The sequence below is a fragment of the Pezoporus wallicus genome, unplaced genomic scaffold (assembly GCF_028554395.1).
Source record: "Pezoporus wallicus isolate ANWC-B61680 ecotype Strahan unplaced genomic scaffold, APGP_CSIRO_Pwel_v1 contig_227, whole genome shotgun sequence".
Taxonomy (NCBI): Eukaryota; Metazoa; Chordata; class Aves; order Psittaciformes; family Psittacidae; genus Pezoporus; species Pezoporus wallicus.
In genome coordinates, this window is record NW_026635704.1 from 6,264,069 (window position 1) to 6,291,624 (window position 27,556).

Consider the following 27,556-nt stretch of genomic DNA (forward strand, 5'->3'; position numbering starts at 1 on the left):
AACGATTCTATGATTCTACTGTAGGACTTTCCATCAGTATTATTTTCATTAAAAGTAAGTGATTTGCAATAAAAAATAACAAAAATCTGCCACCTTTTAATCTCGTGAGAAGATTGAGAGGAAGGTGATGTAGACCTTGATGAGTCAGGTTATGCTAAGGGTCAATGCAAATAAAGCAGCTCAGCTCCACACCACTGGTTTAAAATGTATTTAATATCTGCCTGAGCCATGAGATGGACAATGAAAGGTTGTCACAGCAAGAGATTAACCGGGGCAGAAGAGTCTCGTCCTGGACTTGACAGAGGGGACAGATGCATTTGCAGAAGATGACAGCAGTAATTTGCTTGCTCTGTACAATTCACCCCAGGAGTTTGGAATAGGATGATGGTAGAAAAGTAGGGCTGTTACCCATGACACTTTCCAAAAGACAAATCATAATCCTGCTAAATGCTGGTTGAGTTGTACAACACTCAGATATCCATTATTCTACTGCAGACCACAGGGATTTCATCCCAGTATTTGAGAAAAGAGGCTGAGTTATAACACATAGCAAGTGTAACAGTGTATAAAACAGTGTTAGGTTTTATTTAAACCCCTGTAAGTGTGTGTGGAGGAGGGAGTGTCAAGACCTCTTGCTCTGGTGTCTTAACCACCCATGCTTTAGGACAGGCTATATCACAGGTTAGATTTACTTTTTGTGAGACAGAGGAATAGATTTTTGGGCCATGGCTCCACTCCCACCTCAGTTCCCAGTGGGAGTACAGCAGATACACCTTCAAACCTCTTTAGGAGGTACCTAGGCACATGGAGTCACTGAATTGAAAATCATGGGAAACCTCTACCCTGTCAGATTTATAAGAAGGATTCCTGATTTTCACAGCATTCATGAATGCTTCCTCATTAGACAACCTATGTGGACTTTTCAAGAGATATCTATTTCTAATTAGATCTGTACTTTGACATCAGCGTGTTCCTTTGGTTTCTTCACTGCATATTTCTTCACTGCTGTGATTTATGTGGTAGAAGTACCTATAAGAGGTATATGCCACACAGGCCTTGTACTGAAAAGGCACTGTCTTGCTTGTAAGAACACTGTGGTCTGGACTTTTGTTACTGCTTTCTATTTGCATTTGAGACATGGCCCAGTATAACCTGTCCCTTTTTCAGAATAGCTTTTATATTTACATACTATGTTTAACGCTTTCAGGGTTTTTTTAATCTTGCTGTTCTTTCTTTACAACATTTAAAACTACAGCTCCATGAAAAATTTCACACCCTGTGGTGGCGCAAACCAGTATCCATCCCATGGGTCACCTAAACTTACTGAAATAACCAAATAAGAATTCTGTAGCATTAGGTACTGGTTTTCAGTCATGCTCTCTGTGTTTGTCCTTGCAGTTTTGTCTGCACAGTAATTTACATCTGCTGGAGACAGGGAGCTATGTGCTGAGGCAGCACTCTGAGGATGTTGTGAGCTGCTTTGGGAAGCCAGACCTTGGCGTATCGCCCCACCCCAGACCCCATTTGTACTCTGGCCTGCAGTGTTTGCAGCACCTCTGTGTTTTGGGTGACTAGTTTTTAAAGCTTGTATATAGGCTGTGTTTTCAGGTGGTTAAATCCAGTATAACATTGTTTTCAGACTGAGGATTTTTTTAGTGCTAGAAATAAATTCCTGCTCCCTTAGGATCCTTGCTTCAGTGGAAATCTTACTAAATAAGAAAAGAGCTGTAAAATATGATCTAATACTGTAATTGTGAGAAGAAAAAGTAGTATCTTCAGAGTGATGTATGGGCAAAAGATTCTATATCCTGTTCTGATTAATTGCTTGGCTAGAGTATTTTAAAGTTTGCTGGTAATAGAACAGCATGAGCATCTCTGTTTGCACTTACAATGTTCTTACAGTTAATCTGTGTTCTTTTCCAGGTGGTGCTTGGCAGTTTGCATTTAATGTGAAATTCTACCCTCCAGACCCTGCCCAGCTATCTGAAGATATTACCAGGTGTTTAAAACATTAAATACCTTTCTAGAAGTGGCTTAAAAGTTGTTTGTAGTAGTGCTTAAACTTTATCCAAGAAAAGGAATGTTTTGTATTGCCATTGGCTTCCTTTCTCTTACGAGCTTATGGAAAACATGTAGTGCTTTGGCAGAGAAGACACTGTGAACAGCGTCTGTCCTCTGAGCTAAGAAGACTTAGTATAATTTAATGTTAAACCCCAGCTTTTCCGAAATACATATTCCTGAGTGTTGAGTTTAATTTTCACAAAGATTCCTGATGACCAGTTTTGCCAGTGTTAGTAAGTTACTATTGTAAGTACAGTCATAACTATGAAAGGAAAGAAGTAGAATAAAGATAAGCATGCCTGTAAATTTTGTATGTCATTTGACAGGGTAAGCAATTGATGTGCATGGTAACAGGAGCTTGGTGGTAATGAATGGCTCCTCCTTTCTATCCAGGACACTTAGCTCTGCAGTCTTCACCTCTGTTCTCCAGTTTTGTATTCAGATTGCAACCACAGGAAAAAAAAAGAACAAAAACTCATCTGGTTTCCTCCTTGGTATATGGTAGGAAAACTTCTGAGCTGTGGCGAGTTCTGTGCCACCAGGAAACTGTTCCGTAGCCTTTTATAACATTTTGCAGCCTGTGGATATTTTTAACCTTCATTGCTTTGTGGACTACTTGATGCTTTTAAGGTAGCATGAAGCCTTTGGCTTAGATCAGAGGTTCCCTGTGCTAGGCACTGCACAGAAAGTCAGTGTGCCAAGAATACACGCTTCAACAGAGGTCTTCCAAAAGAAAAGATTGTTTTTTCCCTCTTGTTGCCCTCAAATCTCCCCTGGGAACTCTGTGTCTTCACCACCAAGCCAATGCTCTTCCCTTTTTCCAGTTTTCTTCTATTTGCTGATCCCTTGCACTGCTTATCCCTGTGTTTTTAACAGCATTTACTCTTTAAATGTATTTTTGAAAAAGCTCAACAGTTTGCTAAAGAGACAACTTACATTTTTTGAATGCTTGGAGTTCAGCACCTATTCAGTTAACAGTATTTGGGGTCTTTAATTATTTTTTCTCCTTAAAAACATCATGAGATAGCTATATAGTTTAGTGATGTATAATAGAAACATGGGATGGCTAATAGGTAATTCTCCCATCTATGTCACTAAACAAATAGGGGCCTACAAAATAAACAAAAGGGACCTACAAGAATTCTGGAGGGGGACTTTTTACAAGGGCATGTAGTGACAGGACAAGGGGAAATGGCTTTAAACTGGCAGAGGGTAGGTACAGATATTAAGAAGAAATTCTTTACTGTGAGGGTGGTGAGACACTGGAACAGGTTGCCAGGAGAAGTTGTGGTTGCTCATCCCTGGAATTGTTCAAGGCCAGGTTGGATGAGGCTTTGAGCAACTTGGTCTAGTGGAAGGTCTTGAAACTAGTTGGTCTTTAAGGTCCCTTCCAACCAAAACCATTTTATGATTCTATGATCTTCATACTTCTTTATAAAGGTAAACTAGGCATTGCTACCCATAAGATAGGCAAGGTTTGTTTTGGGGTTTGGGTTGTTGTTTTGGTTTTTTTTTTTCCCAAAAAACCTCATTATTATCCTTGTTAACACCTGAAAAACTCTGGGCTTGGGAGCATTAGTAAATCAGTAGAGGAACTGAGGCCTCTTGCTGGTGCTTGGATGATGCTCCTCTGGGGGGTACTGGTGAAAGAGTGCTTTCTGAGCTGTCCTTGTGCTGCTTGCAGGTACTACCTCTGCTTGCAGCTGAGAGATGACATCGTGTCGGGTCGGCTGCCGTGCTCATTTGTCACACTGGCTCTGCTGGGCTCCTACACCGTGCAGTCAGAGCTTGGAGACTACGACCCCGATGAGTATGGCAGTGACTACATCAGCGAATTTCGCTTTGCGCCAAATCATACTAAGGAGCTGGAGGATAAAGTGATCGAGCTGCACAAGAGCCACAGGTAAGCAGAGGGCGTCAATGTGGGTCTGCACCAGAGCTTTGGCTCTGGTAGGGTACCCTTGTTACCTGAGGGATGTGCTGTTTCTGTAAGGCTGAAAATGTTTTCCAGCTGCTGGATTTTATTTTGGATTCTGTTTCCTTAATAATGATGCTACATTGGTTCCTTTTCCTCAGGGGTATGACACCTGCAGAGGCTGAGATGCATTTCCTGGAGAATGCCAAAAAACTGTCAATGTATGGAGTAGATCTCCATCATGCCAAGGTATGTACTCCAGTTCTTTCACTGGTCATCTTTATCCTGTGGCATAGCACTTGAGTCTGCATGGACTCCGTGATTTATTCTTTCTTCTTGTTTTTAGACAGGCATTTTGTGGGATAAATCATGTGTCAACACGAAGAAAGATGACTCATGGGATAAGCATAAATATATCTTGTAACTGAAACATAACTTAGCCTATAGATTGGAGGATGTTGCACATGAACCTTTCATGTTGATTAAACAACCAGATCCTTTGGGAAAATTTTGAGTGAACAGAGTAGTGAGGAAGGATTTCAGAAGCTGTCCAGAGAGTGACCAGTTGTCATTTCATTTTCTAATTTAATAGCCAACGATGGTATCTTAACCGGATAAGCACATCATTTCTAACACTGCAGAGGACTTTCAAGCAATTATTTAGCTATGCTGGAAACCTAATCAGTTTGATCATAATGGGGACACAGTTGCTTCTCTCTGTTTTGAAGTGTGGTCTTGCACTTGCCTGGAAGGGCAGTAATTCCACTGGAAACATTCTCCCATGATAAAGCAGTTTCTCTAATCCTTGGCAGGTTAAGTTATGAATAAAACATGGTCATACTTATTGTGGCTTGGGAGAGCCACCTACCAGAATAGTGTTGGTTGTGTGGTTTGTCTTTGTGGGCTTTTTTTTTCCAAATAAATGATTATTTTTCTTAACTCTTCAAAGAAAAGCTAATGGATTTTAACATCTTCAAGGTTTGCATCCTTAACAAGTGAGTGCTGAACAAAGAATCCTGAGCTGTGGAAAATGCTGCATTTTCTGTAAAGGTCAAATTATTGTGAGCCTGTTTTTGTGCTGCAGCAGATCCTTTCAAGAAGCAAGATAAATTTGCAGCTTGGATCTTGAAAGGGTTTGCAGTGGTGTCCCTGGGGCATTTCGTAGGAGCCGTGCATGTGTGTTACAGAATCCAAGGCAATCTTTTGTGTTCTGTTAATTGCCTTCACTGAAAATGAAAAATCTGGGCATGGTTCAACGGGCAGCACTCTGCCACGAGGCATGCCGCTGCCTTCCCTGTGTCTTGCAGATAGGCGCAAAATCTTGAGGTGCATTTGGAGCAGAGATAGAAACGGACTGGTGAATGTCGCTCAGTAGCTTTTTTTCAACATTCTTTTTCTGACACAAATCTTCAGCAGCAAAGTGAGTTCCCGTTCTAAATACACTGCAGACTTTGTTACTGGTAATTTAACATAGCATAGCATTAAGGCCTAAGTTGTTTTTTTTTTCAGGATATTGGAGAAAGGCTGTGGAATTTAAGAAAGGATATCCTGAGTTTAATTTTTTTCCTAGAAAATACTACTATCCAGTCTTACTGTTATGTTTGTCTTATGAGAAGACAAGTGGGTAGACAAGCCAATCTCCCTCTAAAGCGATGTTCTGAATCAGAAAAGCTGAAGAAACTAGCTATTCTGTGATTCTGTAATTCTAAGTGGTAACCAAATTGGGTCTGTCTGTGGGTTAAGAAATGCAATGGTAATCTTGGAAACTGATCTGAAGGTGGCAAAAGTAGACTGCGTGAGAAGTAATGTTTAGTTTTAATTAGGTCTGCCTGTGAGATCTGATGGTATCAGGCTATGGGGCAAATATCTCTGTGGATGCCTTTTTGAAAATCACACTGTTTTCCATGCAACCATATCACTCCTGAAAAAAGCCAAATTCTTTTATTCAGGTTTCATTTTACATCAGTAGTAAGTATCACGTTGAAAAGCAGTCTTTGACACTGACAGGTAAGAGAAGCCTTGAATGGAGTTACATCTGCTGCAAAGGTGGGGATAAAGGAAGAAGGCATTGCTCAACAAACTGTTGAGAAAGTGTATCAAAAGGAGCCCCTTGCACCTGCATCTTTGTGCTGCATGGGAGCACACAATGCATTTCAGGCATTGGCCGTACAGTGGGATTGCTGGCCATGAGACTTCCTTTTTTAGAATGTGTTCACTGTATTTAGACATTACACTTTGCTTAGAAAGCTGAAACTGAAGACCACTGAAAAAAATTAGCTTTGTCTTGTATACGTACTACCTGACAGTGATGCCACACGAGAGATTTAATTAGGAAAAATCTACTTTTAAGGGGTGATTCTATGATTATTGGAACATGCATCCTCTCTTGGTTTGTCTAACATGGGAGTGACTTTGAGGCACTAATTCTGTGTTGTGTCTCTGATTTTAAAACATACATGAGGTATGTATTTTTTTGTATTTCGATCTGTGCTTTATATGCCTTTTCATCATGACTGGCTATGCATGCCGCTGTGTTCATCTTAAAATGTAATCAGATTTTCACTGTGTGCCTAAAAGATGGCTTGCCAAGAAAACCAAAGGAAAACGATGAATTCATTTCATGATTATCATAGGGTGATGTCTTCATAGCTTCTGTTGTTGGGCTTTTATAACTTTAAGTTATTTTAGAATAATTACTGAAGAACTTTGTGCTCTTAGGTACATCCTTTTTTCCTCTGGCAGTATTAGCACTCAGCTAAATGAAAAACTCCACAGAATTACACAGGCTAGTAGTGATAGCAAACAGTGAAGATTGAGTTTAGACTATTTGAAGTCTTCTAAAGGAAAGAGAAATGTGTACTTCTTACTTAAAAAATACATATTTATGAGTATATTCTGACATGATTGTGGCCAAATCTTCTGTAGTGCTAATGTGTCTGACCTACAGCTTCTCTGTCAAAACATGGGTTATAGCACAGGCATGGTCGCACACTTTCGAGAGACTCTTTCTTGTCCAAATACCTAACTTTCTGCACATTTCAAAGTGAAAATACTGAGCATAGGCACAACAGCATTAGAGAAACTAACAAATGAAAGCCAAGACCAGCAAACTGTGGAAGAAAAATCTGTCTAAGGATTCACAAGGCTTAGTCATAGAGATGAATGATGCCAGAAGTAAATTTGTATGCCGTCCCACTTACTTTCAATCTGGTATTTATGCTAATAACGCTTTTTTGTTATGCTAATAAAATGTTGCTATATGGTTAATATCATTCTTTTAATAGCATCTAAAATTTCCCCCCTCCTTTTGGAGTCTTTGTAAAATATAGGAAACATTCACAATGCTTCCTGCCTGACCTTACTATTACTTGCATGAATGCAGTCAGTGAGTAGGGTAGCTCTCAGAAATCAGGTCACTACAGCTGATGCGTTAAAAAGACATAGCTCAGATAGAAACACAGTATGTAAGAATCTGTAGTACTGTAAGATGTAAGGAGAAAAGTATTTAACAAAGTGCGTTACTTGCTTTTCCAGGATTCTGAAGGAGTGGAAATCATGTTAGGAGTTTGTGCAAGTGGTCTTTTAATATATCGAGACAGACTCAGAATAAATAGATTTGCGTGGCCAAAGGTTCTGAAAATCTCCTACAAAAGGAATAACTTCTACATCAAAATCCGACCGGGGGAGGTAAGGACACTCTTTAGTGAATGAACCTTTTCAAAAAGCCCGTGTTCTGCTTGCTGATTTGTCATGTCTTACAAGCCTTTAATATCCCTCTCCATTTACATGTTTTGTGCTGATTTTCTTTGGAAAGATTAGGTAAATACTTTATTTAAAATACAGGTAAAACCTTCTTTGGTGTTTTTATGTTTACATCCATGAACTAACATAAAGTATGGCCATCTGCATATGAAAAGCTCATCCATATTATAAATACTTCAAGAATTTAAGTAATACATTGTTTATTCACGGTGTGCTTGTTTATCCACCTTAATACTATGTTAAATTAGCATCCTTTCATCTTGCCCACTAGGAGATGTAGACAGGTCATACCAGATTTTATGAGCTTATCAGACCAGTACATTTGGAGTTGGAACAGAAATCCGGTGACTGATTAAAAAGCAGCCAGGCATCTATCACTGAGCAGTCTTGGTAGCTGCGCACGAGCCCTCCCAGCCCCACTGGAGCTCCTGGTCTGGCTCTGGAGAACGGGATGTGAAATCTTGTACAGTGAGTGCCCTCTCGTGGCTCAGCCCGATGCACAGCAAACACCTGCCTCATGGATTGAGCGTGTATTGTTAACCCATAGATAAAATCATAAATCTTAGGAAGAATCCCAGGAGGAGTTCAGGATCACCACAGGCAAAGAAGCATTTCCATTTTAAGTGCTGGTACAATCACCTGTGTGCAGTAGATGGAAAACCCATATCCATTTTAGAGGGTGGAGCTGTATAGTGGGAGAGAAATCGCGTGCATGAGGACTGGCATTTCTTCCTTAATGCAGTATGGCAGTTGGGATCTGAACCAATGTCCCCAGAACTGACTTCATAAATGACCTGGAAAATCTCCTGGGGCCCCCCACCTGCCCCAGGGACTGAAAACTTCCCGGTCTTGAGTTTGGTTTTAAAACCAAAACACACAGCCAGTGTTGTTCCCAGTGCCTGCACTCAAGCTCTCCATCACTGGAGCATGTTGAGCTCTGCTGGTCGTGATATGTGACCTCCTGTGACCAGGTCATAGTTCCTCATGCAAAATAATCAGTGCAGTCTCTACCCAAATCACATTTGATGATAATGTGATTCATTATCCCATGTGTCACTTATATCTTGTTTTATTGTTTTGCTTTTTCCTGCCTTGTTTCTTTCTGTCAACTCCACATAGGGATCCAGGCTTCCCTACAAGTGCTCTTCTGCTTTGCTTTTCCCAGTTGCAGCAACACTATTTCACGTACTCATCTATCTGCATCTAGCCATCAACTTGCTACAGTACTTATAATTGGCACAGTTTTTGCTTCTGGAATATATAAATCTGCAGCACAACCTATAAAGGTCTCTTAGTATCCCAGCCGACTCTTCTCAATTACCTGTCTTTTCCTCATCTCTCCAGGAGATAAATTAGCTAAAAACACTGTGATTTACTAACTGTAGTTCTTTCACTGTAAATCTCCTTAATCTAAGGCTGCATGAGACCACATCAGTCCCTGGGGACTATTGCCGCCCTCCAGACTATTATCAGGTTTCCCACTGTTAACTGGTAAAGTTAAAACAACAGGGCTGAAACACTTAAATGATGTTTTTCTCAGAAGTCTCCCAAGTCATCTTTGTTACTGTAGGGCATAAAACATCACTGTCACCATCAAAAGCCTCTTGCTTTCCGCAAATAAACATTCTCATTGATTATTACTCACAGCTTCCTTCCCAGACATGGTAGTCTATAGGATGTGTATATATGTGGTTATATACACCTTGCAATAAGGTGATGTAGATGGAGGAAATGAAGATGATCCTGTGTATACAGTCTAAAAACAGATGCACAGCATTTATTCTTTTTCCCTTTTTTTTTTCTTTCTCTAAAATTTCTTTTTTTTTCCTGCCTAGTTTGAGCAGTTTGAAAGCACTATTGGGTTTAAGTTGCCAAATCATCGTGCTGCAAAACGCTTATGGAAAGTGTGTGTTGAGCATCATACATTTTTCAGGTATGTGGATTTCTTTTCCTAAAGGTGTGATATAAAACGCAACAGGAAAGACCAGTTCTGTCAGCAGTGGCAAACCCCTCCAAATCAAATTGGCCTATTGATCATGAAGCATCTCTGAGCAGACAAGGGAATGTTATTGCTTCTGCAAAATTTTAAATGTTTCACCCAAATTATTCATACTATTTCAATAGATACTGTTTAAAATCACCATATGGTCCCAATTAATTGTTCTGCTTTATCTGTGTCATGATATTATCAGCTGCTATAATTAAAGAGATGAAGGAATCTGCTGCACTTCTGCACATATGCTTGTATAGGGAGAACAACTTAATGGAAAGTTACTGGGGGATGTGGGTAAGAGTCTAAAAAAGAAATATGTATATATATTTCATTTCAAATGAAATTACAGACAGTGTTCAGTGTTGTATTTGTAGTCAGCAGAATATCCAATCCATAGCTGTCATTTTTTTATTACTGAGGAATTGTGCAGCTGTGTCTTTGACATCTAAGAGGACCTGAGAAAAGTTTGGGATAGTGGAATAAATGCTGTAATTTGTTTGTGCTAAGATAGTCAGTAAAGAGATACTTAACAATGGAAACTCAAAAGGGTGAGATATTCAGTGGTGTGAAGGGGCTTCTAGTGCTTGGGAACCTCTCTAAAGATGTTTGGAAAGACTGAAGAATTTCTATTTTTTCTTAAAACTATTGGTTCAGCCTGTCTGTATGTTCATATGAAATGCAGTCTTAGCAGCAAAAGATCTAAAAGGAAATTGAGTGTGCATTTTTGGGGTGTTTTCTGATTTTTAATGGAAAACCAGTGTCTAAAACATAAACTTCATAGCACGAGAATGGTTTTTTCCCATAGGCAAATGGAATGGCAAATTCACATAGCCAAAATAGAGAGGATGAGATGGCTCTAACCTGAAAAATGTCTGCCTCCCCTGTGAATGAATACTGCCTGGCATACACTGGAAATTTGCTCTGGCCCTGCCTTCAGTATAGCAGCACCATTTTAAATCTGGAGTATAAAGCACTGGAACAGGTTGCCCAAAAAAGTGGTAAATGCTCCATCTCTGGCAGTGGTCAAGGCCAGGTTGGACAGAGCCTTGGGTGAAGAGTCCCTGACTGTGGCAGGAGAGTTGGAACAAGATGATCTTTAAGGTCCCTTCCAACCGAGACCATTCTATGATTGTATGATTCAGCCCAGGTCAGCGTCCCTGATACAAGAAGTAACATTTTTAGTTTTGGTGATTAGAAAATAATAAACTTGATTTTCAAGCAGGAAGGGACTGGGTGATTCTTGCCTGTTAGGAAGAGCTCAGCTCTTCAAATGCATTAGCTAAGCAGTTTTGTCATGCTGTATGAGGGGCATCATTTGATTCCCTTTTAGCTGCAGACCTGTGAGGCACAAGTTATGATGGAGAGTGATACCCAACAGTTGTCTTCTCTCCTCTGCAGAAATAGTGGACTGATTTTTGGAGGAGGCGGAGTAATGGGTGCACTGCTTGGTGTGTTTTAGGCTCCTGCTGCCAGAAGCACCTCCAAAGAAGTTTCTCACACTGGGCTCCAAGTTTCGCTACAGTGGCCGGACGCAGGCCCAGACGAGAAGAGCCAGTGCCCTCATAGACCGTCCTGCACCTTACTTTGAGCGCTCTTCTAGTAAACGTTATACTATGTCTCGAAGCTTAGATGGGGGTAAGGCCATCTCAATTGACATTGTCAAAAGATATCATCATGGTGATTACTGCTTTAGGTTCGGTGTAAGCCTCTTGTCATCTCATCTCCTTGGGCTTCAGCTGAGTGGAGGTTGTGAGTACCTCCACATTCACTGCAGGGTAGGAGAGGACACAGAGGATTAGTGCTGTGTACTGCTGCAGTCCTTACAGTGTTTGCCTGGAGAAGGCCATTGGCAGCCCAATCTTTGTGGAGCAGAGCCTCTGTCCTTGACCTCACACCTGCAGAGCACTTCCCTGCTTTGCAGAAGGATGAGGCACCTGGACTTGCCAGCCTGGACCTGCCTGCCTGAACAAGTCAAGTTCAACACTTTTTCAGGGTTTGCAGGAGTAACTCTTTGGGGTTTGGTTTAATTTGGATTTTGTTCCTGTGTAAGTTTTTCATTTATGTTCCAATTCATAAATTAAATATTTCCCCTGACACTTGCTTCCAGTTCTCTCATGTCCAATTTGGGTGAGAACTAACAGGCTTTTTCCATGCATTTCTTTTGAGAATGTGAGATGGGGAGTAACATACACAGGTTAATAGTACATTCTTCCTCTCCTGTCTTTCTCCATGGTTGATGGAGGTCATGGTTCTGCTGATCCTCTAGTTTCAGCCAGCATGTGATTCAGAGTCTCAGCTACTTCTTCAGCTCTTACTGTTGTTGACTGTTGAGTAAAAAGAGGCTGCAGTTTATTTTTGTACAAAAAAAAGACTGAGACTAAATTCAGAATTAAAAAAAAAAAAAGGTGAATTTTTCTGTGTAACATCACAAATGAATTGCAATGACTATAGTTGATTGTGGGGAGGGGGAGAAGCTTTAGTTTAAGAATACTAGTGACAAGCCTTTTTTTCTCCCCCTAAAGGTGCTGCTTGTCATTAATTATTTTGGAATCTTCTAATTCTGATGTGCTGCTTGCTCGTTACCAAGCAACTGGTGACCTGATCGCTGTGCATGTGTCTCAAAGCAGAAATTATCCTTCTGCGTTATTTTGTTTGTGGCATCTTAAATGAAATGTCTCCCTCCCTTTGCTTTCTCCTGCCTCCTAAGCTCATTCCCAAGAGAAAAAAATATCCTAAATGCTTTTCCCCAGCATTTGTTAGACTCTGCGAGGTTTTTATGATGTTAATTTGCATAAGTGCAGATGGGGAAAAGAGGTTTTTTAATCAATGCTTATGATTACTTCACTAACATTACTATAGCACAAACGTGGCTGTAACATTCTGAATCATGATTACACTGTTATCCTGGCCCTGTCATCTGTTACAGATGCAAGTAACTATAAATTTGAATAGTCCTATTGACTTAGAAATCAGTTACATAATAGTCAAGAGTGGGGTCTGTGTGTATAATAATGTTTTGATTACACTCTATCTGTAAATTTACTATTTATTTCAAAATCACTTATATATATTTAAGTTTGCTAGATTATTGCACATTTGCATCCTCAAATATTCTGGTTTCATCTGCTAAACTGAATGTCATCACTTCCCAGAATTCTTTAGGATAATGAGCACACTTAACTACCAGGCTTCAATACTCATTAATACAAAGATCCCGTTTCTTGATTCTCAGATAGTATGCCTGCATTACATCAATATTATCATTTTCTTTAATGCAGCACATTACTTATCATGCATTTGATCTGCATTGTTATATCCTGACATATAAAAAAACCCTCTTCCACCCCCATGGCTGATGTCATAGCTGGTTCCCCTTATGTTTCCTGCCTGATAACTGTGGCAACACATTGATTTTTTTGTTCTGATGTTTTACTACAGCAGCACTTTTAATGGCTTGCTACCATTTAACAACCGTGTAATGCACACATTAGCTACACTAATGTGTGTATACACATCCATAATGTATGTTTATACATATAAAAGCTACAAGCTTTATTTCAAGTAAACAATTTATTTAAATGTATGCACATGCTTCTGATTTCCTGAAACATGACATAGTTGTGTTTTCAGCATATCTTAAATGTTTTACTAACCCAGCTTTTTAATTTTATGCAGCTTCTCAGCAAAAGCTATTTCAGACTTTCCCTCTTTAAATATTTGCTTTTAGCATCAGTGAATGAAAACCATGAAATGTACATGAAGGATTCTGTGTCTGCTGCAGAGGTTGGTACTGGCCAGTACGCCACAACAAAGGGCATCTCTCAGACCAACTTGATAACCACTGTGACCCCAGAGAAAAAGGCAGAAGAAGAGAAAGACGATGAAGAGAGCAAAAAGAAAAGAGCAGAGGAAGTCACCCCAGTCTCGGCAATACGCCATGACACCAAGGTAGAGTTTTGAGGGTTTTGTATTAAACTGACCTGCCTACAGAGCGCTCGAAGAAACACAGAATTGTCAGGGAGGGAGGGAAGGGGTCCCTTATTCTGTGAAAGGAAACTAGAATATACATGGTTGTATATTCTGTTTAGGTACATGTATATATGTGTCTTGAATCAATATTTTTATACTCCTTCTGCATTTCATATGATGTTGTAAAAGTTGGTTCCTGCCTTGGACTTTTTTGTTTTAAATTTGTTTAACATTGAGCATAGTGTTTTTACACAGCATTCAAGAACTCTTTAGGAAATAGCTGAAAGTAGCTTGGCAGTGCATGTTTTGCTCCTTTGGTCTTCAGTCGTATTTTAACTTCAGTATGGGCATCATGGTTTTTGTTTTTTGACAAGGTAACAACATAGTTCTGTGTTCTTGTATGTAGCTCTGTGCTTTAAACTGTTGTATTTTTTCTCATTTACTTCTCAAAACACTCTCTTTCCTTACATGTATTTCAGTGAGCATTTTTCTCTATTAACTTCTGGGTATTAATATACTATTATAAGCTTTTTTCTTTTTTTCTGGCTTACAAAAGCATTTACTTCCCTCTTTTGAAGTTTTGCACTGAAGAAAACTGGTTTTGTTGATGATTCTCTGCTCAGATGTTAAAGCTATTCATCCCTCACCATCTCCAGTCCCACACCCACCTCATACACGTTCAGATATAGCTATGCATTATACCTACTGAGTTACTAAGATGGAGAAAATTGAGCAGGGGGACAGTGATTGACAGTGAAAAGAAATAAGGTAGAATCAGAACAGATCATGTATAAAATGTCCTCTGTTTCTTATATATTGTGGAAAAGAAAACAGAATACATAATACTAAATCCAGCATATCACACAAAAGGTGTACTATGGAATGCACTTGCTAAACAAGTCAGATTTACCCTCTTAATTTATGAGAAAAAAACCTTGATGTAGGCCTTTACACGCACAAAACTGTCATGCATGCCAGTGTTAGAACCTGCACTTCTAACCTTATTGTTTGAGGCCAGAATGAGCTAAATAGCTAAAGGATCAGTTCCTCAAAATGGGTTGCAATTAAGATCCCAAAAACCAGAAACAAACATGAGAAAATACCTTCTATTTAAAGTATGGTCTGTAACTGTAGCGTTAAGGAAAAAAAATAACCTTTGTAAAATTAAACTGGTGTCTTCTTGAAACTCCATTAGTTTCTGCATTGATAAGTATTTATGAAAATCAAATATGCAGGAAATACCCAGCAGAAACGAATTGTGTTCCAAGTGGTTATTAATTTAGGTAAGTGGAGAGATCAGCTGCATTCGGAATATCGTCTCTTCTTTATATATGGCTAGAAATAGTCAAAGATATTTTTAGGGCAGTACTTTGATGGTACTTAAACATGTACAAATTGATGATTTTTACCCCCAGCTTACGAGGTGGATTCTGTTTAAGACACCTGTTAATAGAGTTTCAGTTTGATAAGTCTACAGAGATCTCAGTCCTGTTTGCACTGGACCTGCTAACAGCTTTGTCATTCATCATAAAGAGAGTAGGGTCTCAAGAAACAGGACAAGTTAAAAATCAATTCCTATTTAAGGGTATATAAATTTTATAGGCAGGTTTTCAACTTTTCCACTAAGACATTTTTCCTTTGTTTTATCCATGTGTATTTCAGTACCAGAAGTTATTCTAAATATTAACACTGCAAAGATGTTAATAAGTGAATAGTCTGTATTAGCAAAGAATAAATTTACTTTGGCTTTTTTGCCTTTACAATATAAAGAGAAGTTCTGTGTATTTAGCTTGTATCAACTCCTGTGAGTCTGTCAGCATTAAATTTTTACTTGAGGTTACCGTATTAGGCCTGTGAAGAAGACATTTGCAAGCAGTTTGAAGTTAGGGTTGATTCTCATTGCTTAATTCAGGAATATAGATTGCCTGAACTGATAGATTGAGTTTTTAACTATTCTGGTTAGAAAAGAGAGAAGTGAAACATTAAGGAAAAGGGAAGGAGCTCTTCCATGTAAATATTTGGCTTAAATCCCATTCCTACCAATTGATGTACCTGCCAAAGATGCGGCTTAGTAGCTAGGACTGATGCATCCTGTGTCTAAGACTTGGATCCTGCTTGTTGGCTCTGATGTGGCACCATCTTGTACAGGCAAATGCTGTTTTGGCTTTGAAGTCATTTTGGTCTTAGGAGCTAGGAGTGGCAGTGAGGTTGAAATGCCTTTTATAGCTGTTTGGGGAGATGCGTGATGGATGGAGCAGCTCAGGTGCTTAGGTTTTGGTCATGGAGACAGTGTGTCACTTCAGCTAAGTGCATCTAGTTACCTTTGGCCAGAAGGTCTCTCATCCACCAGCATTGTGGCAGGTCTGTTTTACTGGGGTATTTTGGTGGCAGTGGTGGTTGTTGTCCTTCTAAAGAGCGATCATGGCTGCCAGCGGGGGGTGTGTTAGGTGACAGTCACCCCTCCTGCTGAATCACCTCCCTCATCCTACCAATTGTTTGTCCTAGAATGACCTTAAAGTCTGGTGGGATGCACTACAAGCAGCATATCAAAGCAAATCCTGCTTGTTGGTAGCCAGTATTGTTTGCATTGTGGTAAAATTTGTGGCAAAAGTGTTGAGTACATTTTTACTTCTTTGCTCTTGATTGGTCTTTTGCATCATCTTTTAACTGTGAAGAGATGTGGCTGTGTGAGGCAGGGACCTCCCTCTGGTCAGCTCCCTTCTTTTAACGTGCTTTGGAAGCAGTGTAGAGGGACAGCAGGGCAAATGGCTGGAAAGGGGCAGAGGGGAGGGCAGGGCTGTGGGAATGCCCAGAGAGGGACAGCCTGTGTGGTGGTGGGAGCCCTGCTGAGGAGCTGGCTGCTTGGGGCAGGCATCAGGCTAGTCAAGGTTTTCCCATGGTAACAGCTCATGTATGCATTTGTGCTCCCCCAAACTAGAATGTGTTTTAATTGGGTTTGGGAACCTAAATTTTTTCTTTAATTCTGTAACAGAGGAATTTGGGCACATACAGTTTCAAAATCCTTGATGGTTTAAATTATTACTTCTGAGTCTGCCCAAGGCATAGATGGGAAGCATCTGGCCCCCACTGGGTCTCCTCCTGACTGCAGGAGCACTATCACAAGCAGTATTGGTATTAGAAATACGTTCCCTCATTTCTTTGTTGCTCTCCATGTGCTTCATGTTTGAAAGCTCCTTACAATCTGAAGCCTGTCTTGCAGTAAGTGGAAATTGGCAGCACCTGAAACTCCACATATGGCCATGAAGGTTTATATGTAAATCCCATACTGCAAATGACTAGACAAATGCTGAAACAAGAAGTTGCCTTTTGTAAGCTGTAATCCCGATTCACTAATACCTATGGTGTGCAGCATGGGAACAAGCACCATGTAACTCAGTAGAAAGTTGTGGTGTTGAAATACTGTTTATAATTTTATATATATATTATAATACTTATCATCACAAAGGAAAATTAACTAATTACAGTTTTCTTTTTGTCCTTTTGCTTTTGCGCCTTGTTTGCTGCTCTTTCTCTGTCACCAGCCATCTTTGCTTGGCACTGACTCCCACCACCCCTCGCCATCCTCGCAGCCTGGCCCCCATGTATCTTCAGCAAAGCTTCGCAGGAGATGCAAGGAGAGCACTCGAACAAAGTCCTTGGGTTGTGAGGCTCCCAAGGAGAGTGCTCCAAAGCACGGCGAGTTGGAGCCAGACTCTGACAGAAAGGGGCGAGTGTGCTCCGCCGAGCAAGACGTGGCTTTCGGCTATAAGCAAAAAGCCAGCAAAGGCGGAACGCTGTTCTCCTTCTCCTTGCAACTTCCAGAGTCATTTCCTTCCCTCCTGGATGACGATGGCTACCTGTCTCTCCCTAACCTCTCTGAAACCAACCTCCTGCCTGCCAGTGTGCAGCACTACCTCCCCATCCGCTCCCCCTCCCTGGTGCCTTGCTTCCTCTTCATTTTTTTCTTTCTGCTCTCTGCCTCTTTCTCAGTGCCATACGCCCTCACTCTCTCCTTTCCTCTGGCTATGTGCCTCTGCTACCTGGAGCCCAAGGCGGCCTCCTTGAGTGCCTCACTTGCCAATGACCTGAGTGACAGTTCAGAGGAAGAGGTGTGTACCTCGGCATCGAACACACTCTTTTTCGTGTTCAGTGCTTCAGTCCTAACCAGTGTTAGATTGCTGCAATAGTGGTCCTACTTTCAGAGCCTCATTTCTGTCTGTGCTGATATGTTAGAAGGGGAGGGTTTGGTTTATTTTTTATGTTTGGGGCTTAGTTTTTTTCCTCCTTTTCTTACTTATTTTTGTTGTCTTGGGAGCACAGCTTGGGGCCCAGGGTTAGGCACAACACTGTGTGGAAGTGGCTTGGTTTAAACTGTGTCAGCTGATGCGAAGTGACTTGCACTAAACAAATTGCCACTGATTAGCTCTGATGTATTGTATGTGAACCCATCCGGACCTTCCCCCCCCCCCGTCAGTTTATACTAGGGTTAGAATAGTTATCTAAATAGAGGGTATTAAGTACAATTTCCTGCATAATTACATATACATATGTATATATGTTATATTTGTGTAACTAGCTACCCAGTAATAATAACAGGCACTCTCACCAGCTTTAGCATGTTCAGGGAGACGGAGCTCTTTTCAAGAGGCTGTCAGCTGTAGCCTGAGCCTAGAAAAGGCTTTCTGATCCAGTGAAACCTGGATCTGGATTTTCAGCCTCGATTCTATCTCTGCTGCAGATTAAATTGTTTTCCTATGCTTAAATCCAGTATATCAGTGAGAGGTCAGATTGGGACAGCTGTTCAACAGCTGTGGGCGAGCTTGCCATTTGCAGCGTTCAATTAACACTCTCGAAACCAATGCCTCAAGCCACCGGGGTGATCACAGGCAGATAAACCAACTGCAGTAGGAGTCCACAGTGGTTCTGGGAACTGTGGATGTGATAATATATCTGGAAGAAGAAAAGGAATCTGCTTGTTTAGGACCTAGAATAACTGGCATCTCAGTTTTTGCTGGTGCTGTTGTTCTTTGTTGACAGAATAAAATAATGAGCTCGGGTTTTCCTCCTTTTTACCCTTCATCTTCAAATTCAAAACTACAGCTTTGTTTCATGTAAAAAACCACAAAAACAGATCAAACAATCATAGACCAGTTGGGCATTGGTAAAGTCATCTTGGCCACTTTTCAGTGCTGTTACTGTAGTTGTCTTCAATAAACCCACTTGTGCATCTAAACATTTGTGTAATCTGCTGCTGTTGGTTTTGTAGGACTTGGTGCCGGATTTCATTTCCTTTTTATAGAAAGCCAGAAGTCATATCAATTTATCCTGTAAAAACATTGCTTTTAGATGCTTTTGGCTCTTTGATGCCTAACAACTAAATAATAATGTGCATTTTCTGATAAAAGGCATCCAAAATGTTGCTGTCTCATTTTGTGTCCTCATTTTGAGCCAGCATTTAGGTCTCAATTTGCGTTAGCTCTGCACTTGGATTAATCTAATAGCAATAACAGCATTAATACAGTGCCAGCTCCAGAGGCAATAACGAGGCAGTGTTTATGTAATGCATTGGTCTGTTCCACTTTCAGAAATGAGCACTTCTTTTCATTAGTAAAGTTAGGAAGTATTGAGCATAAAAATGTATTGAATAGGCTTTTGAGTGTCACTCTTATGAGGGTGATTATTCTGGCAGTGCTTCCTGGCAGACAACACAGACTTGTGCCTAATCCAGTGGGTATTTCTTGTTCAAAATATTGCATGAAAATGAATATGTTTTAAACTCGGGCATGTCTGCATTACATTGGCAAAACAAATCACAGCAATTATCACAATTTAGAGGAGGTGCAGCCGCAGCATCCCCAGAGATAGCTGCTTCCCCTTCCTGCTCAATCACTTGCCTGCCCACAAGCCCCACCAGCAGCTGCACTACAGCCTGTCTCAGAGTTGAACCCAACCTTTCTTACTCTCCACTCCAGAGGAGACCTGCCTTGCTCAGCCTCAATTCACCATTCCCTGCTCTGCGATAAGCCCAGATATTTATTTCAAGTAACTCAGTAATGCTGACTTCAGCTCCATGGCTGTTGATTGGCTTATTAGCAGACATGTATGTTGCAATAAAGCAAATTTTGTGCCTTATTTAGGATTTCATTGCTGTCATGGTAAAGAAATACAAACCACTTTTTCCTTCTAGTTCACAAGAGATTGCTCACAGTGATGCAGAAGGCTACAGGCAGTATCCTGAGCCAATCTCATACCATTTTGAGCTCTGTTCTCCCTTGAGCAGTGCATCTGGAGGCAGGCCATGCAGTCAGAGACAGAATCTCACACCTTAGATTTCATTAGCTTTTGCGTTTGTACCTTAGCAGCTGATACTTTTATTGATTTTTCTGTAATGTTCCCAATTTCAAGTTCTTAATGAACCCTGTGTGCCAGACTCATGTTACAGTGCCTTGACACAAATCTTTTAATTACTTTTAAATGCCTACATTCATTAATTCCTCTCTTCTTTTCTTTTTTCTTTTTTTTCTTTTTGTAAATAGGAGTGACGATACATAGATTTTTTTTTCTTTATACTGCCACACCTTTACAATTGCTTATAATCATAGAACTATAGAACAGTTCAGGTTGGAAGGGACCTTCAAAGGTCTAGTCCACCCTCTCTGCCATGAGCAGGGACATCTTCTGTTGTAAAGATGTGAGATCATTCACTAATAAAGAAATGATTTTCTAACACTTTAGTGAAAACAATTTGACCATCTGGGTAGACTATTTTGGCATTACAGTTTCATTTAAAAATAAAAGTGATCTGTCTAGTGAGTGGTTATTGATTGGAATATTGCATGTAACTTGCATTCATGCACTTAACCAGATAGTACAAAATGCCTGCCTGTTCTTCTGCCTGGCATACAAGCAGTACAAGTTATTTAAAGGAATGAATGATATAAAACAAAGCAATGCAAAAATATCAAAAAAACAGTTTTATGAAATATTTGAGTTGTCGGAAAACAACAGAAGACAGGAGATTCAGAGTTAAGACTGGTACTCCCTCTACCAGTAGATTGTTTTTTTCTCTTGTTTCATACCGGTGCGATTTGAGATTGAGATGTATTGTCTTAGTTTTACATTACCTGCCTGGATTACTTTACGTTATCTAAGGACCATAGAAAATCACTAATCAAAAGCAGAGCTTTCACTTATGTTGAAAAAACTGGGATGTGCCAATCTGGGGAACTAGAGAGCACTTTGATTACTTACTAGTTTTCCATAAGCTTGCATAACATCAAAAATAGTCATTTGAACTCTCTTCTCAGCCTGTAGTAACCTATCCTCTACTATTTATTAAATCTTGACATCTGCATTCTCCGCTAAACTTTCTTCATGATGTTGAGCAAAGCAGGGATAGATCAGTCTGTGCAATGCTGTGCTTTGTTTCATTTTTCTCATTCTTACCTAGTAAGTGTTTGGGTTTGGTTTGTTGTTTTTTTTTGGGGGGGGGGATTACTTTTCTTTTTCTCCTGCTTTCATCCGTATTCTTAATTGGAATGAGAAGTATTTTTTTTTACACTTTTAATGGCAGTTTTCTTTCTTTTTACTATTGTTAAGTATCAGCTGCTCTTTATTGGAACCGAATGGGATCTGAGCCTTACCATTACTCCACAGACAGACAGTAGATGGGCTGGGGGTACAGTTACTTGAACTCCTTGGTAATGCAGACAGCCTCATTGCGTATAAATATGGAGACAAGAACAACTTCTGTACAAATGAGGGGCTGAAAGTCAGGTGACTGTTAAAGTAGCCTTTTTTTTTTTATTTTAATGATCCTTTCCCCTTCCAGATAAAAAGTCAACCACCAAATTGATCTGTATTGGCTAGAACAAAAATTTGATGAGTAATTTTCTGTTAACGAAATTATTATGGGAGGAAATGTTTGTTTAGAGAATATTAGCTTTTTTGTCCCCATTTTTTTAAGCCACCTGGCTTTCTTAAGAAAAAAAAAAATTGCTATTCAAATAACACTTTTCCAGTAATGTTTTATTTGGCTTATAAATTTGTTCCAGTAAAGCCATATACTGTGTACAGTACGCCTGGAGTCTTCCTCTGAGTCTGTTCTGTTTACTAATATAGCATTTTTATTTTGCTTCTTTGACTTGTGCGTGGTTTGAAAAGCAATGCTAATGCAGTTCACAGAGATGTTGAATTTAACAGTTCCCCATATGACCCACGTGTACTGATGAGCTGGGTTTATTCTTTATTCCTGCCTTCCTCTTGGAACCCGGTTACTTGTCTAACCAAATAGACTGACAGTGAGCAGACGGATACTGCAGCTGATGGTGAGACCACTGCCACCGAGGTTTGTACAGTCACTGGCACCCAGTTATGGCAGGGGAGAGTGTTCTGCCTCATCTCTTCCCAACCCTGGGCATGAGGGCTAAACTGCATGTTTCCTGTGGCAGTTCGGGATCCTTCTCTGTGCGTGTGTGCATGTGCGTATGAGCGAGTGTGAGAGTTTAGAGTTTTCAGTGCTCCCTACAGGTTCCTCTCATCTTTGCATTTGATGTGGAAACTGCAAGGCCACACTGTGCAGATAGCAGGGCAGTGGCAGCCACCCACACCAACACAGCCTACCTGGATGGTCTTTCTCACCAGGTTGTGCCCTGGGTTTTAATATTTGCTTGTTTGCTCGTGTAATCTTCACCTTGTATGTGAGGGAGAGGGGAGAAAAGACAGTTAAAACCATTTTCAAGTTCTCTACATAAAGGTATTTTCCACATTATAAATATCTGAGGCTTTCCTTGACTGTAATGTCACATGTCATCTTCATATACTGCTACCAGGAGTCCAGGGATTGTATTCAGAGAAGAAATGTAAAAAAATTGTATTTTCTTAGCACTGAGGGGCCTCATATCCACAACGTTATAAAGACTGTGCAGGCAAATTCAAACCTACGTGACTCCACTGAAGTGCATATAATGCTTTCATAATTAATATGCCTGCAGCTGCAAACATGAGCAGAATTGGGTCTGACATCTGGTAGAAGACAAGTATTACCACAAACACTGCTGTAACTTTTCAGTAGGATCTCATTAATATTTCAGACTGTTAAAATTATCAAGGAAAGATTCTGTGTATGACACATCAGGACAATTCGGCCTCTACTGTAAAGAGAATAGATTTGAACTGAATTACAAAGTAATCAACAGATTTTCCCATGGGTCATTTGACTAATTAGGACTATATGAAAAATTAACAATAAAATAGCAGCATGAGCATTTAAATAATCCAAGTGGAGCAACAACATAGAATCATAGAATCTTTTGGACTGGAAAGCTTATCTAGTTCCATCCCCTGCTGCCATGGGCAGGGACACCTTCCACTAGACCAGGTTGCTCAAAGCCCCATCCAACCTGGCCTTGAACACTGCAAGGGATGGGGCAGCCACAGCTTTTCTGGGCAACCTGTGCCAGGGCCTCACCACCCTCACAGTAAAGACCTTCTTTCTAATACCTAAGCTAAATCTCCCCTCTGTCTCCCCTTGTCCCGTCACTACAGGCCCCTGTAAAAAGTCCCTGTCCAAATTTCTTTTAGCACCCCTTTAGGCACTCAGAGCTGCTCTAAGGTCTCCCCAGAACCTTCGCTTCTCCAGCTGAACAGCCCCAACTCTCTCAGCCTATCCACAGGAGAGATGCACCAGCCCTCTGACCATCTTCATGGCCCTCCTCTGGAGGTCCATATCCTTCTTGTGCTGTGGGGCTCTGGAGCTGAAGACAGTGATCCATATGGTGTCTCATAAAGTCTGTTGGGACAAGTCAGGATTACAAAATGCTTTCAAGTGCCTCTTGCACTCTGTAAGTTCAGGCCTTGAGCCCTACAGAAAGTAAAATATAATCCTAAAAACATGACATTTAAAATGTTCAGTTTATTCCTAAAAAATGTGTGACAGTCTCCCTAGCTGCTGTCTTTATTTCAGGGGAGAAGACTCTGTAAACCTCATTTTTCCAAATGGATACCTGTTTTTTTAAAACATGCAGTGTATTTGCCATCTGAAAATTCATCCCTCAGGACTGGGGCTTATTGTGTTGCTTTTGACAATGTGAGCTTAGGTAAATGTGATGTGTCATTCCAGAAGACCACCATTGCTGATAGCTCGTGAAAGAATATATACAGGCTAAATATGAAATAAAATTACAGAAATACAGAAAGGGACTGAGGTTAGAGAAATAGCATTTTAAGCAAATACAGTGTGCTTCGTTGTGTAAAAAAGCATTGCGGGTGGTTTACCTGTGGTGAGTTTATGCCAGGCTTTGCCTGTGGCCCAGGAAATGCCACATATTTAAACTCTGGTATTTTGGACTTCCAAAGAATTTGCTGTTGCCGTCTAATCCTAAACCAGATGTAATCTTGGTGATAATGTCAGACTGCTGCTCTTGACATATAGATCTGTGAATGTGGAATGCACCAATATTTATAAAAGGAAAATGTCCTAAGAGTCCATTGTTCACAAATAACAAATTTGAAAAGAGGAGACTTGCTCTGAGTTAGGGAACTGTGCAAAGTCAGCCAGCATGTCTACTCCTTCTCCTTAATCCCTTAACGTAGAGAAAATGTGAATTTAACCTAGTGTGTTCCTCTCACCAACTTTCCTAAAGCCTTCAGTCTTACAAGTGGGTAAGGTGTTGTTTTCCAATCTTTCTCATGCTGGCAGTCGGATCAAGAGGAGGACGGAGATCTAAAGGCACAGGTACAGAAATGAAAGGTCTAGATGTTACTCAAGTACCGATGTTGGAGGTGTTCACCTCTCTCAGCATGTTATTGTGGGTTCTCTGTGAAGAAATGTGTAGAAAACAGCATTTTGTATCCTTTCAATACTGTGTCCCTTACCTTTCCCTTTCTTTTTCACTTCTTTCAGAATAGTCTGATTAAGCGAATACAGGGTGAAAATGTGTATGTCAAACATAGTAATCTTATGTTAGAGGTTGGTATTGGTATATACCAGTGCATGTACGTACATGTGTGTTAGTTTTAGTGGTAAACTGTGAATCTGCACTATGATGCATGAACTGTGTATTCCCACCTGCTAATAAATTAAATAGATTTTTTTTTCTCAGAGTACGATGACTCCTCTAACTTGTACTATAAATATAGATATATGTGTGCATCCACGCGCATATGTATGTTTGTTTGAAGCCTCTTTATCAGGTGTAAATTATAGCCATACAGATAAGCTTTTTAAGAGTATATTTATGCTCACTTGTACAAGATATGCTATGCTGTTATCTTTCAAAATGCCACATTTTCACAGAGTGTTGTGTTAGTGCTGTGCTCCCCGGCTCCCTGAGATGTGACTTCCCTCTTTACTAACCAACCTGTGTGTTTTGGCTCAAAAATTTGGCTGGCTTAGGATGTATTACAAACTGCTCTATTCTTTTAAAACTGTCCAGGACCTAGACAAAACCCAGGAAGATCTGATGAAACATCAGACCAATATAAGCGAGCTGAAACGTACCTTCTTGGAAACCTCCACAGAAACAGCTGTATCTAATGAGTGGGAGAAGAGGCTTTCCACATCTCCCGTTCGGCTTGCAGCAAGGCAGGAGGAAGCTCCTATGATTGAACCACTAGTGCCTGAAGAGGTCAGCGTGAGATGAAAGGCTTCATTATGTATTTGTCTATTCATTTTTACTTATAATAGTTCTCAGTAGGTTAAAGGCCGTAGGTAGAGGCCATTCCCCACTTGCAGGTGCTCCCTTTTCTCAGGACTCAGGTTCTAGTAACAAAGATGCAAGAAAGAGCAGATACCTTTTATATATATTTAGAGTATGAAATTCACTGTAAGCTGCATGGCAGAATTGGGTCTCTCTGAGAGTGAGAAGTGCAGGCTTTGTTACGGGTTCGGTGAGCTTGAGGAAGCCCAGCCATGCATGAAAGAAACCATGAAGGTGATGGAGAGAAGATTTGAATAATGGTGACTGGTAGGGAGCAGCGGTGTAGCGGGACGGATGGGGTTATGGTACCAAGCGTGACAAGAAAATACAGAGCAAAGGGCAGAATTCTCTCAGTCTTAGAAGGCAGAGAAGAAATAATGATAATTAGACCTGCCTGGAGAGTTCCATAAGAGAACTGATAGTTGCTGCAGTCTGCTGGATACCGTTTCATTGAAGACCCAGTGCAGATTGCTAAGTGTATGCATTCTCATGCAGTGTGCATGCGTGAAAAACTCTTGCTTACTATGGAGTTTTGAAGTGTTTGCAAGAAACTTGCCAATTAAAAAGCTGCCTTTAATTTAGTTTGTGAGTAGATAATGGGATGTAGAGGTGACAACGTAACATTCATGTTGCCATAAAATACATACATCTTCAACAAAAAGCAGAGTCTTGGTTTAAATCCAGTGGAGCAAAAAGAAACATGCACGTGTGGTCTGCATGAAGATTAATTTTTTTATTCTACTGTGGGTGGGTGTCTGGTTTCTGTCTCACAGGAATCATCTTTATGGTTAACACTTGTTTTTAGCATTACAGACCAGGAGATGGTCATAAAGTTTGCTTTTGTCCCCCCAGCACTGATGCGATGCTGTAAGGAACTCGGAAAAAAATTGGCTGGAAAGTAGAATTCGAAAGAGTTTTCTTCTTTCCCACCTCAAATTAAAGATTGGCATTGCAGACCCACGGCTTTCTGAAGAAAGAAATCCCTGGAGACACACAGATAGCACATGGCAGCTTCTCCACTTAGGGAAAGGGATGCTGCCAAGAAAAAGGCCCCAGCTCCTCTTCTCCCACATTATACCCATCTAAACAGTGGGTGATACAAGCATCAGATGCATTAGAGTGGCCATCATGTTGGATTGAAATACCCAACAAGCAGACATGGTGCCCAAAGCTTACCTGTTGGAACATTATGAAGAGCCTTAATGTTGCTCCTACTGCCTTGGTCAGAAATCACAATAGATCTTATGACCATTTTCATTTGGTTGTAGTTGACAGTACAGGTTGTCTTAAAAGTATAATGGTAAGTATAATGAACAAGATTAAATTCACATATTAAGATGTAAGAAACTGTTGAAAAGGGAGCAGCTGGCTAGCAGAGCTTCAGAGGAGTGCAGGTGGAACAAACTTATACCTTCCCCCCACCAATTCATTTCATGTCTTTATTACTTTAAAAATTTCATAGCAATTTATCATTAAAATGCACAGGCAGTAGCAAAGCATTACCTACTTATACAATCATAGAATAGTTAGAAAGTTGGAAAGGACCTTAAGATCATCTAGTTGCAACCCCCCTGCCATGAGCTCAGACACCTCTCACTAAACCATGTCACCCAAGGCGCTGTCCAACCCAGCCTTGAACACTGCCAGGGATGGAGCATTCATAGCTTCCCTGTACAACCCATTCCAGTGCCTCACCACCCTCACATTAAAGAACTTCTTCCTTATATCCAACCTAAACTTCCCTTGTTTAAGTTTTAACCCATTACTCCTTGTCCTATCACTACAGTCCCTAATGAAGAGTCCCTCTCCAGCATCCTTATAGGCCCCCTTCAGATACTGGAAGGCTGCTATGAGGTCTCCACGCAGCCTTCTCTTCTCCAGGCTGAAGAGCCCCAACTTTCTCAGCCTGTCTTCATACAGGAGGTGCTCCAGTCCCCTGAACATCCTCGTGACCCTCCTCTGGACTTGTTCCAACAGTTCCATGTCCTTTTTATGTTGAGGACACCAGAACTGCACACAATACTCCAAGGGAGGTCTCACGAGAACAGAGTAGAGGGGTAGGATCACCTCCTTCTACCTGCTGGTCACGCACCTTTTGATGCAGCCGAGGATACGGTTGGCTTTCTGGGCTGCGAGCGCACACTGAAGCCGGCTCAT

At 40.6% G+C, this 27,556-nt stretch overlaps 1 protein-coding gene across 27 annotated transcripts in view; it reads left to right on the forward strand.

The window, feature by feature from the left end:
- Positions 1 to 27,556, forward strand: part of EPB41L3 (erythrocyte membrane protein band 4.1 like 3) — a 145,540-nt gene that overhangs the window by 107,015 nt on the left and 10,969 nt on the right. For 10 of the 27 annotated variants that reach the window (XM_057397516.1, XM_057397512.1, XM_057397510.1 and 7 more), the window contains exons 6-17: positions 1,924 to 1,999; positions 3,746 to 3,964; positions 4,138 to 4,225; positions 7,511 to 7,663; positions 9,574 to 9,671; positions 11,191 to 11,366; positions 13,459 to 13,679; positions 17,243 to 17,809; positions 21,994 to 22,047; positions 24,400 to 24,435; positions 24,604 to 24,669; positions 25,136 to 25,327. In XM_057397516.1, coding sequence (XP_057253499.1) covers positions 1,924 to 1,999; positions 3,746 to 3,964; positions 4,138 to 4,225; positions 7,511 to 7,663; positions 9,574 to 9,671; positions 11,191 to 11,366; positions 13,459 to 13,679; positions 17,243 to 17,809; positions 21,994 to 22,047; positions 24,400 to 24,435; positions 24,604 to 24,669; positions 25,136 to 25,327 — 1,946 coding nt within the window. The remainder of the gene's footprint in view (positions 1 to 1,923; positions 2,000 to 3,745; positions 3,965 to 4,137; positions 4,226 to 7,510; positions 7,664 to 9,573; positions 9,672 to 11,190; positions 11,367 to 13,458; positions 13,680 to 17,242; positions 17,810 to 21,993; positions 22,048 to 24,399; positions 24,436 to 24,603; positions 24,670 to 25,135; positions 25,328 to 27,556) is intronic. The other 17 variants (XM_057397521.1, XM_057397533.1, XM_057397536.1 and 14 more) reach the window with 11 other exon arrangements.